The 13,907-nt window shown below is 39.8% G+C and overlaps 1 protein-coding gene across 4 annotated transcripts in view; it reads left to right on the top strand.

Moving 5' to 3' along the window:
• Positions 1-13,907, top strand: part of LAMA3 (laminin subunit alpha 3) — a gene marked incomplete at its 5' end in the record, with an annotated part of 299,569 nt that overhangs the window by 34,790 nt on the left and 250,872 nt on the right. For all 4 annotated transcript variants that reach the window (XM_014591287.2, XM_014591288.1, XM_014591290.2 and 1 more), the window contains 1 exon segment: positions 5,779-5,931. In XM_014591287.2, the coding sequence (XP_014446773.1) occupies positions 5,779-5,931 (153 nt within the window).

Below are 13,907 nucleotides of genomic sequence, written 5' to 3'. Positions count from 1 at the left end.
ATTTTACCAGTTTAGTTTCATGTATTTAATCTATGTTCTGTTGTTGTTATATCTTCCTGATTAAATTCTGGGATATAATATTCAACTCCAGAGTTGTCCCTACAATTAAATTGGCCATTTTTCTTAGTTTTTGAAATCTTATTTCTGTGTGTCTATAGTCAATTTTCCTGGGATAGCACTCCCTTGAGAACTTCTTGGAGATCTGGTCTGGTGTTGGTAAATTCTTTCAGGTTTTGTTTATCTGTCTTTTCTTCCCATATGAAGGATAATCTTGACAAGTACAGCATTCTTGGTTGAAATTGCTGTTCCCTTAACACTTTGAATATATTATCCCATTGTTTCCTTGCTTGCATTGTTTCTGATGAGAGATCTGCTGTCAGCCTGATGGGATATGCCATTTCTCTCTTGCCAATCTTAGTATCTTGTCTTTGTGGTTTTGCTAAATCTGACTATAATATGTCTTGGAGAAGATCTTCTTAGGTTGATTTTATCAGGAATCCTTTGTATTTCTTGGGACTGGATCTTTGAATGCCTCTCTACGTTTGGAAAGTTTTCTTCCAGGATTTCATGGACTAGATTATCAATGCCTTTATGAGTCGCTTTGCCTTCTGGGATACCAATTTTCCAGATGTTTGGATGTTTAATGGTATCTAGTATTTCTTATATATTATTCTCATTTTTGGGGCAATTTTCTCAGTCTTCATGGTGGGTTTTCTAAGCCAGTGATTCTATCTTCTACATTTGAGATTCTATTTTCTGTATGATCTAGTTTGCTTTTAATACTTTCAAGAGAGATTTTTACTTCCTGTATTATAGCCTTACCCTTGTATCTCTAACAGGTCCATTTGATTCTTTTTTAGAGTGTGTGTTTCCTCTTTTAGATATTGCAAGTATTTCCTCACCTGGAACTCATCAGCTTCTTTCTCCTGCCTCTTCTGGGGTTTATTGTTTCTCTTCTCTTCCATCTCTGTTAGCTTTGTCACTGTGAATATTCTAAATTCTTTATCTGACATTTCCATGAGTTTCATTGTACTGTCTGAAATGAAGAGGAGTTATTCTTTTCCCTTGGAGGAGAGGTATTTTCTTGCTTTCCCATATTTCTTGTGACCCTGTGGTGATTTCTAGTCATCTAATGGATGGTGCATTTCTTCCTAATTCTTGAAGTTCAATCTGAGCATTCAGAGGTGCACAGAAGGAGGTGATCTTCAATCTCTCTTCTATTCTATTTTCACTCTTTATGCATCAGATTCAGTGGGAATAGAGGAACATTCTGACCCTAATTGTATTCAGCTGTTTGGATCTGTTCACTTGGACCTTTCTAGACACTTAGTGCGTAGAGGCCACTAGAAATTAATCTTGAGGAGGGCAGTCTCAGCAGAAAATCTTTATTTTTGGTCAAGGAAAGCAATATTTTACAGCTCAAGTTTGGTATCCATCTCAGCCCCCTTCCAAACTTAAGATGGCTCCTTTGCAAAGACCTTTGAGCATGAGTTCAGAGGTCTTAAATGTTCAGAGTATCCATCCTTCTGAGAGGCACAGAAGCACAGAGGCATTGTTGCTGACAATTTGGACACCTAAACTTGGCTAATGTATACAATTAACTAAACAAAACAAAACAGAAAACACAACAAACCATTATCTATGGCATAATTGGTTTGATAGGTTATTTTTATAGACTCTTTATTGTGAAGATGCTATGTGAAAAATAAAGAGAAAGTTTAACTCTTTTATTACCTGGTCTAAGTTCACTACTAGGAATTCTCCTTTAACTTATGTATCTATTATATCAGTCAAACATCCAAAATGTCAGTGTTGAAACTAACTTGGATAATTGTGATACTCTCTTGGCTACAAAATTATTATTATTTTTCAGTTTGCTATAGGGTATGTGTGCTCACTGTGGAGAGAAAGAGGCAGAGAGCACCCCTCCACACACACCAGAGGGGAAGGCCATGACACAATCTTGTCTCCATTCTCCTCTCAGAATTTTGGGCATGCACATATGCACCTGGCATATTTTTTCTTTTTATCTTTTTTTTTAAAATTATTTATTTATTCATTTATTATTTTTTTAAAATTTGACAGACACACACACACAAACACACACACACACTCACACACACACACACACACACACAGAGAGAGAGAGAGAGAGAGAGAGAGAGAGAGAGAGAAAGTGAGAACGCAAGCCTCCAGGTCTGGGACACAAACCATGGTCAGCCGTGTGCAAGTGTCCAGCGCCTTAACCACCATGCCACCTGCTGGTCCCCCCGGCATGTTTTTTCAAGACGCCAGTCCAGAACTCAAACTGCACAGTTGGCCATGCGGGATCCAGCTGCCTTAACAACCACAGCACTGGCTAGTCCCAAAAGTATTTTTTATTTTTGGAGAGATTGTTGCTGTAGGGCATGTGCACTCGCCAGAAAGACAGAGAGACAGAAAGCAAGAAATCACTTTGGGAGGGTGGGGAGGGGATGGCCATGCTGCAATCCCTTCTCCTCAATTGTCCTCTCGGTATATTGGTCACACATGCACACATGCCTGTCGAGAATTTAAGCCACCGACTCCGGGTTTGAGTGGTAGTAGCCATTGCCATCTGCTGGTCCACAAAAGTATTTTTTAAATGCATACTTTCAAATTACTTATGATTAATGTTCAAATCTCATATTTTAATAATTAGCCCTGGATCATACAATTAGTAGGTGTTAAAGCTACTTAGCTTGTGTTTTTACTCAGTCTGCTAAATTATGTGAATGGTTTTATTTGGGACAGTAGAAGGAATGATTAGCAACAGAGATGATAAGAGATTCTACATGAAAGAGGCTTGGAACTGTAACGCTTAGGCTATTGTGAACGCTGCCTTTTAAAACTAATGGCAGGGAAGGTACTTTACTGAATTTCCAGAGATGTCTAATAAACAGTGTAGCAGCTAGAGGGGGAAGTAAGTTGCAGGGTAGTAGTTGACATGTTATCTTTGGAATCCTGGGCTTAGGTCCTGGTTCTACCATTTATCAGTTGTGTGGTTCTTGGGGAAATTACTTAACCTTTCCACTCTGTTTCTTCAGCAGTAACGTAGAAGTGATAGTAAGACTCTTAGCATGAAAATGTGAAGTGCATGATGCTTAATGCATGACAGGCACTCTATGAAGTTTCATTTTAGTTATTTTTATTTTTGAAATTGAGAATCAGTCTAACAACACTAAAAAGCATCATCTTCATTTCTCATATCCATTATATAGAGATGGAGATAAATCAGTTATAAGCTTCCACACTTTTGAAAGTGATGTGCTTCTTTTCAGATATAAATCTTTTAAACGTCAAGAAATAATAATTTAATTCCCTCATGAAGTCATTAAACTGCTCAAATGCTCTCTTGGAAAAAAGAAAAAGAAAAAATAGACATTGATGGGAAAAATAAGTGTTTAGATGTCCTGGATTAAAAAGTTATTAATTAAGCCTCATATTATAATGATAAACTTTATAAAGATAACCACCCAATTTTTTTTTTTAAGAAATTGCTGATGGGATGATTCCTTTGTTGAGCTTCTACTTCTAGAAGAAAATATGTGGTCCCATCAGATCATGAGATCAGATATGTGGTCCCATTTGATCTCATGATCTGATGAGGCCACATATCCCAACATGCTGCTTCTGAGTTATATAAATGTCAATGTCTCAGGAAAAGCAGCTGGCGTAATGGCTATGTCGCTGGACTCCTATGTAGTCAACTGTGGTTCGAGTTCCAGCCCCCGTGGCTTAAACTCACACTGGGCACATGTGCGTGCATGCCCAGGATCCCGAGAGGAGAATGGAGGAGAAGGGGATTTGGCCTGGCCATCCCCCCTGGGGGGTGAATTCTCACTTTCAGTCTCTCTGTCTCTCTCTGTCTTTCTGGCGAGTGCATGCACCCTATAGCAAAACCTCTCCAAAAAAAAAAAAAAGTCAATGTCTCTATATAATTTCAAAAAATAAAGACCTACATAAATTTCTCACCACATACAAAAGAACCACCAATTGCATAGAAAATGAAAATATTTGGTCGCACATTTGGTTACATACCAGCATTGAATTTATACCGGGGGCAGAGCTACCCCTTTGTCACAGCACATTTCTGGGGAGGTGGTGAGTATGTTGCTTCTGTGTTCCCCTCCTGTGTGGTGGTCATACTCCAAAATAATTTACTGTGGAGTAGGATAGTTCAGTATGTAAAGTTAATCCTTGGGTAAGCATGATCCTTTGGTCCATTAAAAAATATGTTCCACACAGAATAAAGATCTATGTTCAGCTTTTTTTGGATGGCAAATGGCTGTAAAATTCTGCACTGCAAATAAAACAAAACAAAAATCAGAAGTAAAAGACTCTGCCTTCCAAAAACAACTAATTCAGTAAGGAGTTAGAGGTTATAATACTAAACAGTATCATCCCAGGTAAAAAGCGATCCCCATTTACTACTGAATTAGTTATTGACTTCTCACTTTGGTATTCACACCCAGCCACATCTTCCTCAGTGGCCTGTTAAGTCTTGTGTTGTCTTTTTTTTGAGAGAGAGATTTTTGCTGTAGAGTGTATGTACTTGCTGGAGAGATAGAGACAGGGAGACAGAAAGCAAGAAATCACCCTTCCCCCTCCCCACAAAGGGGAATGGCCACACCACAATTCCTTCTCCTTCATTCTCCTGTAGGGAGTGTCGGCACACATGCACATGTGCCTGGTGTGAATTTCAAGCTACCAAGTCTAGGACTCGAACTGTGATTGGCCATGTGGGAGTCCAGTGCTTTAACTACTATGCCACCTGCTGGCCACAAGTCTTGTTCTTAGTACTTAGGTCAGACTGGATCAGCTGGTCCCTGTGCATTTGCTTGTGCTGATTCTTCCACCTGTAGTGCTTTTCCTCTTTGGTACTCACTACCACTTATCAAAGTTCTGTTCAGCCTCGCAAGTAGTTTAAATGCCATCTCTTCTACTCTGGAATACCTACCCCTTCCACCCCAGCACTTTATACAGAGGCATTTTCTGTACTACTTTCCCTAATGGTTATTTGTAAACTTACCCCCTCCACTGGGACTGTGGGCCAGGATCCTCTTTGTACCGCAGTGCCTCATACACGATTGCACAGAATAAGATTTAAAGATTTTTTTTTTCTTTAAGATTTGAAGAATTATGGATGGATTTGTTGAAGTGAGAACATCTTTGCATTCCAAGTACAATAACTCTTCTTGAAGTGTTGTATAGGACAAGGAAAATATAGGTGTAAAGATGGAAAATAAATATAATCCATACCCTGGAAACATAATCAACATAATAGATACACATAGGTGATATGACTTAAGAGTAAATGAAAAAGAAAAAGCCTTACCACTGGCTTCAGGACATATTACAATGACTGTTTTGTTTGTTTTGTTTTTGAGAGAGATTTTTGTGACAGGGCATGTGTGCTCGTTGGAGAGACAGAGAGAAACTGAGAGACAGAAAGTGAGAAATCACCCCCCAGGGGGCGATGGACACACTGCAATCCCTTCTCCTCCCTTCTCCTCTTGGGATTTTGGGCATACATGCACAAGCACCTGGTGTGAGTTTTAAGCTGCTGGGTCTGAGACTCGAACTGTGGTCAACTATGTGGGAGTCCAGTGATATAACCATTATTCCATCTGCTGGTCCCCATGGTACAATGATTTTAAACAGCTGACATTTCTACGCTGAAGGAGTCTTTTTAAGTTACCTCTTTTACCAAATGGATAAGAAAAAGTTACTTGAAAAAATACTTTTTTCCCCCTCCAGGGCCAGTTCTGTGACTACTGCAACTCTGAGGATCCCCAGAAGGCACACCCAGTTACCAATGCAATCGATGGATCTGAACGTTGGTGGCAAAGCCCTCCTCTTTCCTCAGGCACACAGTATAACAGAGTCAACCTCACCTTGGATCTGGGCCAGGTGAGTAAGGTTTTCAGTTGGAACAGGAACATCAGTTTGTATCGCTGTTTCTGTGGTGATTTCTGATGTAGCAAAAATGATCATAGAACACAAACTTTAGCTTTAATTCACTAATCATTGTAAAAACCTGTTACATTAATATTTACCTTCTTTAAAATCCAAAACAGTTCCCATATCAATTTAGATCTCCATCTTTGTGTATTAAATGAGTTAAAAATATTGTACACAGTTTCATTGGCAAATTTTTTTTAATTATTAGTTTTGGTTGTGGTAAAATAGACAACATGAAATTTGTCACTTAGTTGTTTTTAAGTGTACAATTCAATGGCATTGTAAGCATGCACGTTGTTGTATGGTCATCACCATCCACCATCATCTACCTCCAGGTCTGTTTTCATTTTGTAAAGCCAAAGTCTGTACCCATTAAAACCCATTCCCTTCTCCCTCAGCACCTGGCAACAACCATTCTACTTTCTCTCTGTGAACTGATGACTTTAGGAACCTTAAATAAGTGGACTTACTCATACTGGATTTATCTTTTCATGGCTAGCTCATTTCACTTAGCCTAATGTTTTTGAGGTTTATCCATGTTGTATTGTAATAGCCTATGTCAGAATTTCCTTCCTTTTTAAGGCTGAATAATATTCTACAGCATGTAGATATCACGTTTTCTTTGTTCATTCATCCATCAGTGGATATCTGAGTTGTTTCACCATCTGGCTATTGTGAATAGTGGTGCTATAAATATGACTGTGGCAAAGATTTTTTTTTTTCTTTTTAGGTTTTTGCCATAGGGCATGTGTACTTGCCAGAGAGAGACATAGAGAGGGAGAAAGAAGGAAAGTGAGAAATTACTCCCCAGGAGCTGGGCTATGCTGCAGCCCCTTATCTGGGACTCAAACTGCAGTTGACCATGTGGGAGTAATCACCACACAATCACCAGGCCACCTGCTGGGCCCAGAAAAGATATATATATTTGATATGGGGTGTGTGCACTTGCCAGAGAGACAGAGAGAGACAAAGAGATAGAAAGTGAGAAATCATTCCCTGGAGGGACCAGCAGTTAGTGTAATGGCTATGTTGCTGGCCTCCCATGTAGTGGACCGCGGTTCAAGTCCCGGACTCATTGGCTTAAAATCACGCCGGGGACATGTGTGTGTGTGCCCAAGATCCTGAGAGGAGAATGGAGGAGAAGGGATTGTGGCATGGCCATCCTCCCTGGGAGGTGATTTCTTGCTTTCTGTCTCTCTGTCTCTGTCTTTTTGGCGAGCGCACGTGCCCTATAGTGAAAACCTCTCAAAACAAAGCAAAACAAAACAAAAACGAAAACAAAAACAAAAAGAAATCATTCCCTGGAGAGATGGCCACACCACAATCCCTTCTCTTCCATTCTCTTCTCAGGATATTGGGGACACACACACACGTGCCTGACGGGAATTTCAAACTGTTGATTCTGTTCTTGAACCGTGGCTGACCACGTGAGAGTCTAGCACCTTAACCACTATGCCATAGCAGTCTTTTTCCTGGAAATTTTTACTCCATCTAGATACTGATTCAGTAGATTTTGGTAGTTTGGTTTGCAGCAGAACTGGGTGTCAGGTCTATCTTACTGTGGGAGGCTAGAAGCCTCCCCAAGATGTCTGCCTCCTGGTGTGCACATATAGGCAGTACTGTGAATGTGATGGCTGTCACTCCTGTGATTAGGTGGCATTATATGACAAAGACAAAGGGATTTTTCAGATGTATTTAAGGTCCCAAGTTAGTTGATCAAAAGGGAGGTTATCCTGGATGGACCTGTTCTGATTAATGTATCTATAAAAAGGGACAAAATAGATGAAAATTCCTTTACTAGTTTTACTTCTGATTTCAGTGGGAGATACAGTCAATAAAGTAAACATAATAAATAAATATGTTTGAAGCTGACCAAAAAAAAAAAAAAAGAAAAAACGGAATAGGGGAAGGGGACCATGAATACCAGGGACAGTTGTGGGTTGCAATTTTTTTCTTTATTCATAATATAATGTGTGCATGTGCACTTGAGAGAGAGAGAGAGAGAGAGAGAGAGAGAGAGAGAGAGAGAGAGAGAGAAAGATGAGCACCTTCCACAAGGTCTGGTCATACTATAATTCCTACCCTCCAGCTGGTGAGATCCTGGGCATTTACACATATGTCTGGCATGTTTCAGGCTGACTGGGGATTCAAATAGGGGTCTCTAGTGGGATCTGGTTTCTCTTGAGCTGCACATTGCTGCCGTGCCATGGAGCCAACCTAGATTGCTTTTGGAATTAGGATGGTCAGGAGAGGGCTTGTCGAGAAGGTGAGGTTTGGGACACCAGGTGGACTGAGGCTGCAGGCCGGACTCCCCCCCTCCCCCACCCCCCTGAACTTTCGTGGATCCCCACCATTCCTCCTCCCTGGACCCCAGGTTGGTTATCTTGGACTTTAAAACGAACTCCCACCCCACCCCATCTGCAAACCAGATCGAGCCAGCCAGTAGTTCCGGACACCAGGCGGACTGAGGCTGCAGGCCCGACCAACCTGGTCCTGTCACTCATCCTCTGGCCCTTTCCTACTAGCCTTTGGACTCTCTGAATTTTGGTGATTTGAATAGCACGTGGCGTGCAAAGCGCGCCACGCAATTTTCTTTTTTCATTTTTCTTTTATCTTCTAAGCCTGTACAACTTTTATGAATCAGAGATACCTGAAATAAGTTGGCAAGAAACATATAGATTACCTGATGACTAAAAACAATCGCAAAGGCTCAAGAAATATGAGCAACCAACAAAAGGCCTCTCCGTCAAGGGAAATCATCAAGCCTACATCACCCACAGTCAATACAATGGACGTCGTGGACATGTCTGATAAGGAATTCAGAATATTTGTAGTGACCAAACTAACTGAGATGGAAGAGAAAAGAGACAAGGAGCTCCAGGAGATGAGGAAGTCCTTTAATGACTTGAAAGAAGAAATGGATACCTTAAACAAGAACCAGATGGAACTTCTAGGATTGAAGAATGTGATACAGGAAATCAAAACCTCCCTTGAAAGTATTAAAAGTAGGTTAGACCAGGCAGAAGATCGAATCTCTAACGTAGAAGACAAAACATCTGACCTAGAAAAAAGTATCAAGAAGACTGAGAAAACAACCATGAAAAATGAGGACAACATATGAGGAATACTGGATACCATCAAGCTCCCCAACATCAGAATAATTGGTATTCCAGAAGAGGAAGAAAATAATAAGGGCCTAGATAATTTATTCCATGAAATCCTGGAAGAAAACTTTCCAAACCTAGAAAGGTATTCAAATATCCAGGCCCAAGAAATACATAGGACCCCGAGTAGAATCAACCCAAGAAGATCCTCTCCAAAGCACATCATAGCCAGACTGGCAAAAACAACAAAGACAAGGTACTAAAGTTGGCAAGAGGGAAACGTCAAGTTACTTACAAAGGTCACCCCATCAGGCTAACATCGGATCTCTCGGCGGAAACAATCCAGGCAAGGAAAGAATGGGGAAGCATAGTCAAAGTGTTGAGAGAAGGTGAGGTTTAAGCAAAGACTTGAGGCAAGTGAAGGAGATAGTCACACAGATATCTTTCTCTCTTCACTCTCTCTCTCTGTCTCTCAGATGAATTCATGTGCCCTCTGGGGAAATTAAAAAAAAAAAGTTCAAACAAATATAAAGGGAAATGTATCCTATGCTATGGAAAGAAATGCTACTGAGATTTATTAGAATAAATGTATCTTCATCTTGGTTGGTGTAGTTTTGTGCTAGAAGGGCTCTCAACCTCTTTAGCTCATATATTGTGCTAAATTATTGTCCTGAGAATATTTTCACCATCAGTTGACTTCTGAATAAATTCATGGAGATCCTTCATAGTCTGAAAGGCCCTGTACTCCCAGTTTCAACTGTGAAGTAGTCTATAATAAGTAACCTCTACTATTAACTCAGTAGATTTTGCCTGTAATGACCAGAATTTACTGTTACATCATGTGTTTTACTGAAAACTCCCTGTTTACTGCAGTTAACAGGGAGTTTTAGTCCAACAAGATGATTCTATTGAACATACCAATCCTGTTGAACTTAACTCTTTCTTCCTTTTGATATACTTAAAACACTCTAATTAAGCCAGTTAAATTAAGAAAACATCCGCATAGGGACAATTTAGTAATTTGCTGGTTGCTGACAGACATTAGTCATGTCATACATATTCATGAAAACTGTGCCCACCCACCTCCTCATTCACCAGAGAAGCTGCTCTGTGAGGTGGTTGTGAGGGTGGATTCTGCAGTAAGCCTTCCTCAGTTTGTTCCTTACTGTGCTGCCTACTTGTGCATGACCCTAGGCAACACATTTCATGGCTCTTTGCCTCAGTTTCTCACTTATGTAATGATATCACTGTGCTTACATCATGAGATTTTTGTGAAGTTTAAATGAGTTAACGGATTCATTTATAAACCTCAGGGCAGTGGTAATAATTTTTATTTAAAAAATAAAGTGAACTTCAATAAACACTCATTATGGAAAAGTAGACATAACTGTGTGCTTCTAGAAAATACATAGTACTGTAGAAAATACGCTGAAAAAGTCTAGGAATAGGAAAAGCAATATAAATTATGCCAGACTGAAGACATTTCTTCTTTTATGTTGGAACAAGTGTTTTAACAATAGGCATGTTTTGTCTTGTGAGATTCATATTTTATGCCCCACTGGTAAGATCTGCATTTTCTTCCATTTGCTGGAATTAACAATGGCATTGAGAAGTTAGATTTCATAATTTAATAGTAGCATTGCAACTTTAGAGGTAGGAAGGTGTGAATTTTGATGCTTGGTTGGGAAATAAAATATAGATAATAAACTTGTTATTACCCAAACGCTTTTTTTCACCTCTGAGAACTGAAATTTGATTTTGATGTGTTATAGACAGTTTGACAGCTTTGTTATCATAAGGGGGTTGTTTCCTTAGTCTGTTTTTGGATTAGTTGGTGCCTTTCATTGTTATTTTTCTTGGCCATCTCAATTAGATATTCCCTTAAGAATTCAATTTTGAAGGGCAGTTCCCTTTTATAAGGGGGAAATGTATGACAGTTCTGTGATTCACTAGAGGCATGGTATTTTCTGGAGTTGTTCACATTCATTTTATTATTATTCATTATTCATCAGTTTCAGACTATACAATAAGAACACGATGTCTTACAAGAAGCTTTCATATCATCTGGCCAAGACTAATGCCTTCATTTTATTTTTTTTAAATGAAGCACATTTCATTTCTAAGTTCCTCAGTTACTATAAAGCATAGATAAAGTATCCTTCCAAAAGTGTCTTAAATTAAATCAAAGGCATGTCTTCAAAGTAAAACACTTGTGACATTAATAATTCTTTTAAGTTGTAATATTTTCATATTGTTTTGTTTTTAACATTTTGCATTGCTTGGTAAGTCACATTTTAAATATTTTTAAAGACTTGAAATAATATATTTATTTTTGAACAAAGTAGACAAATGTAAGAAGACAAAAGATCAAATCTGTTTTATATATGAGATGGGGCAACCTCATACATAGTATAACAATCTTTCCAAACAAAGTTTCTGTTTGCTGCATCCTGAAGGATGTGGCAGTGTGGGTCCTGGACTCTGAGGACCACCAGTTCATTTGTAAATGAACATCTAAAGTAAAATGTGGATGTCTAGTTTTTAAAAGGAGAATCTTTGAACTCCAGGGATATTTGTTCTTTGTGGACTTCTAGTGGAGCATGATCTCTGGAGATCACCTCCTGTGAGACAGGAGGGAGAGTGATGGGCTCTATGCCTCCTGGCCTTCTTTGTGAAAAGCCTTACTCTGTGGACTCCCTATAGTCTCCTTCCTCCTCTCTACTCTAGGATGAGGTACAAAGATGTAACATGGGGAGGTGCTGTGTAGAGGCTCTCATGGTCCCCTGAAGTCAAGGTGGACTGGAGATTGTGAAGAGCTGGCTCTTGGGGGAACGAAGAGGGGAGAGAAAAGAAGTACAACAGAGCAAACCTGGCTTGTTGTGTTCTAGGGGTAACAAGAAAATCATCTCTAAAAATGTCCTTTGGGCCTTGTAGAGGTGAAGGCTGTGATACCCACTGCTCCTGGTCTCCCTGAGTGGGGAACCCCAGTGGACATGTTCTGTGTCTCTTCACTCGTTATGGATGTGTGTGTGTGTGTGTGTGTATTCTTTCATTTTTTTAGATAAGAGAATGCAAAGGTATAAGGAAAACAGGGACACCCTGAGAGGGTTTTTGACATGCTGCAATACTCCTTCTACAGCCCTCCAGCCCCTCAGAGTTCTAAGCGTCTAAGTACCTGCCCTGTATATTCTCAAATCCACCCAGGGAGCCAATCCTGGGGCCAACCATGTGTCTTCCAGTCTTGGAGGGCATTATGCCATGGAGGCTGGGTTTTAAGAAGAATTTAAGGCTTTTATGCAATTTATAATGTTGCCCAAGAATATTATTTTTAGTAAAAAATAAACAAAGACAAAACATCCTCTTGCCAAGAAAAAAAAAAAATCCTCCAAAGGATTGAGTGTTTGTGTTAGTGGTGGGAGGTGTGAAGAGAGAAGGCACTGATGTCTCTGTTATGCAGGGCTGCTAGGGAAGAGGCCTGGCCAGAACAGATGGTGGCAGCAGGAAGAGGGTAGCTAAGACAATCCTTGGGTCTTGTAGAGGTGAAGGTTGTAACACCCACAGCTCCTGGTTCCTCGTTCCTCTCTGAGGGGGACGGGGTCCCAGTGGACAGATTCTGTGCCTGTTCCCTTATCCCATATTGGGAACCTGCATCTTACTGCACTTCCTGCCTGTAAGCTGTTTCTGGGGCCTTTGTAGCTTTCTGTGTGTAGGGCAGCCCAGTTCAGAATTTAATGTCTCTGGGGCAACTATCATGCCAAGAGGAATAGGACTTGGTAGGGAAATATACCATTTCTCTGCCTGGCAGGGGCCCGTGCCGAAGTGCATGCTACTTATTCTTCAGAGTGCCCCTGGTGGGATTGAGTCTCAGCTGTTGCTGGCAGTAAGCTGCTCACTTACACAGCAGTCATTGGCTTTTCTCCTTCCACTATGACCCTCTCTGTCCCAGTTTGTGCTTCTGAATAAACTATTTGTACTCATGTTTCTCATAGCCTTCGAAAAGACCAAAACTAAAATGGAAGAAAGGGGACCCAGACATGCCCCATGTGTTCCCATGAGCAAACATTTTGAAAAAGTTATATACAATGGAATGGACAAAAAAATTCAGAAAAATGTTCTAAAGCCATAAGATTAAGAGTAATGAGGAGGGCTGGACTCCTACATAGTTGACTGCAGTTCAAGGCTTGGACTCAATAGCTTGAAAATCATGCCAAGCATGTGTGTGTGCCCCAAATTCTGACAGGAGACTGGAGGAGAAGGGATTGCACATGCCCACCTCCTCACTAGGGAGTGATTTCTCACTTTTCTTCTTTCTCTGTCTCTCTTTGTCACTCTCCAGTGAGCTCACACACTCTATGACAAAAACATAAGATAAAGAATACAGAAAAAGAAAAAGACAAAAAAGAGTAATGAAGAAATAGCACTATGACTTTTAAAGAAAATTGATCACAGGAAACATTTCTCATTACTCCATTACCCTTTCTATTTTTTCATCAACTCACCATAGACAGTAAGCTCCCCAGGGGCCAGATGCAAATACAACATCCAGCCATCAGAGAGTGAATTTAATATGTAGATACACTCTAGGATCTTTTCTTCTTTTCTTTTTCTTTTCTTTTCTTTTCTTTTCTTTTCTTTTCTTTTCTTTTCTTTTCTTTTCTTTTCTTTTCTTTTCTTTTCTTTTCTTTTCTTTTCTTTTCTTTTCTTTTCTTTTCTTTTCTTTTCTTTTCTTTTCTTTTCTTTTCTTTTCTTTTCTTTTCTTTTCTTTTCTTTTCTTTTCTTTTCTTTTCTTTTCTTTTCTTTTCTTTTCTTTTCTTTTCTTTT

The sequence above is a fragment of the Tupaia chinensis genome, unplaced genomic scaffold (assembly GCF_000334495.1).
Source record: "Tupaia chinensis unplaced genomic scaffold, TupChi_1.0 Scaffold000550_1, whole genome shotgun sequence".
Classification (NCBI taxonomy): domain Eukaryota; kingdom Metazoa; phylum Chordata; class Mammalia; order Scandentia; family Tupaiidae; genus Tupaia; species Tupaia belangeri.
This window is presented reverse-complemented; position numbering and strand designations above follow the sequence as displayed.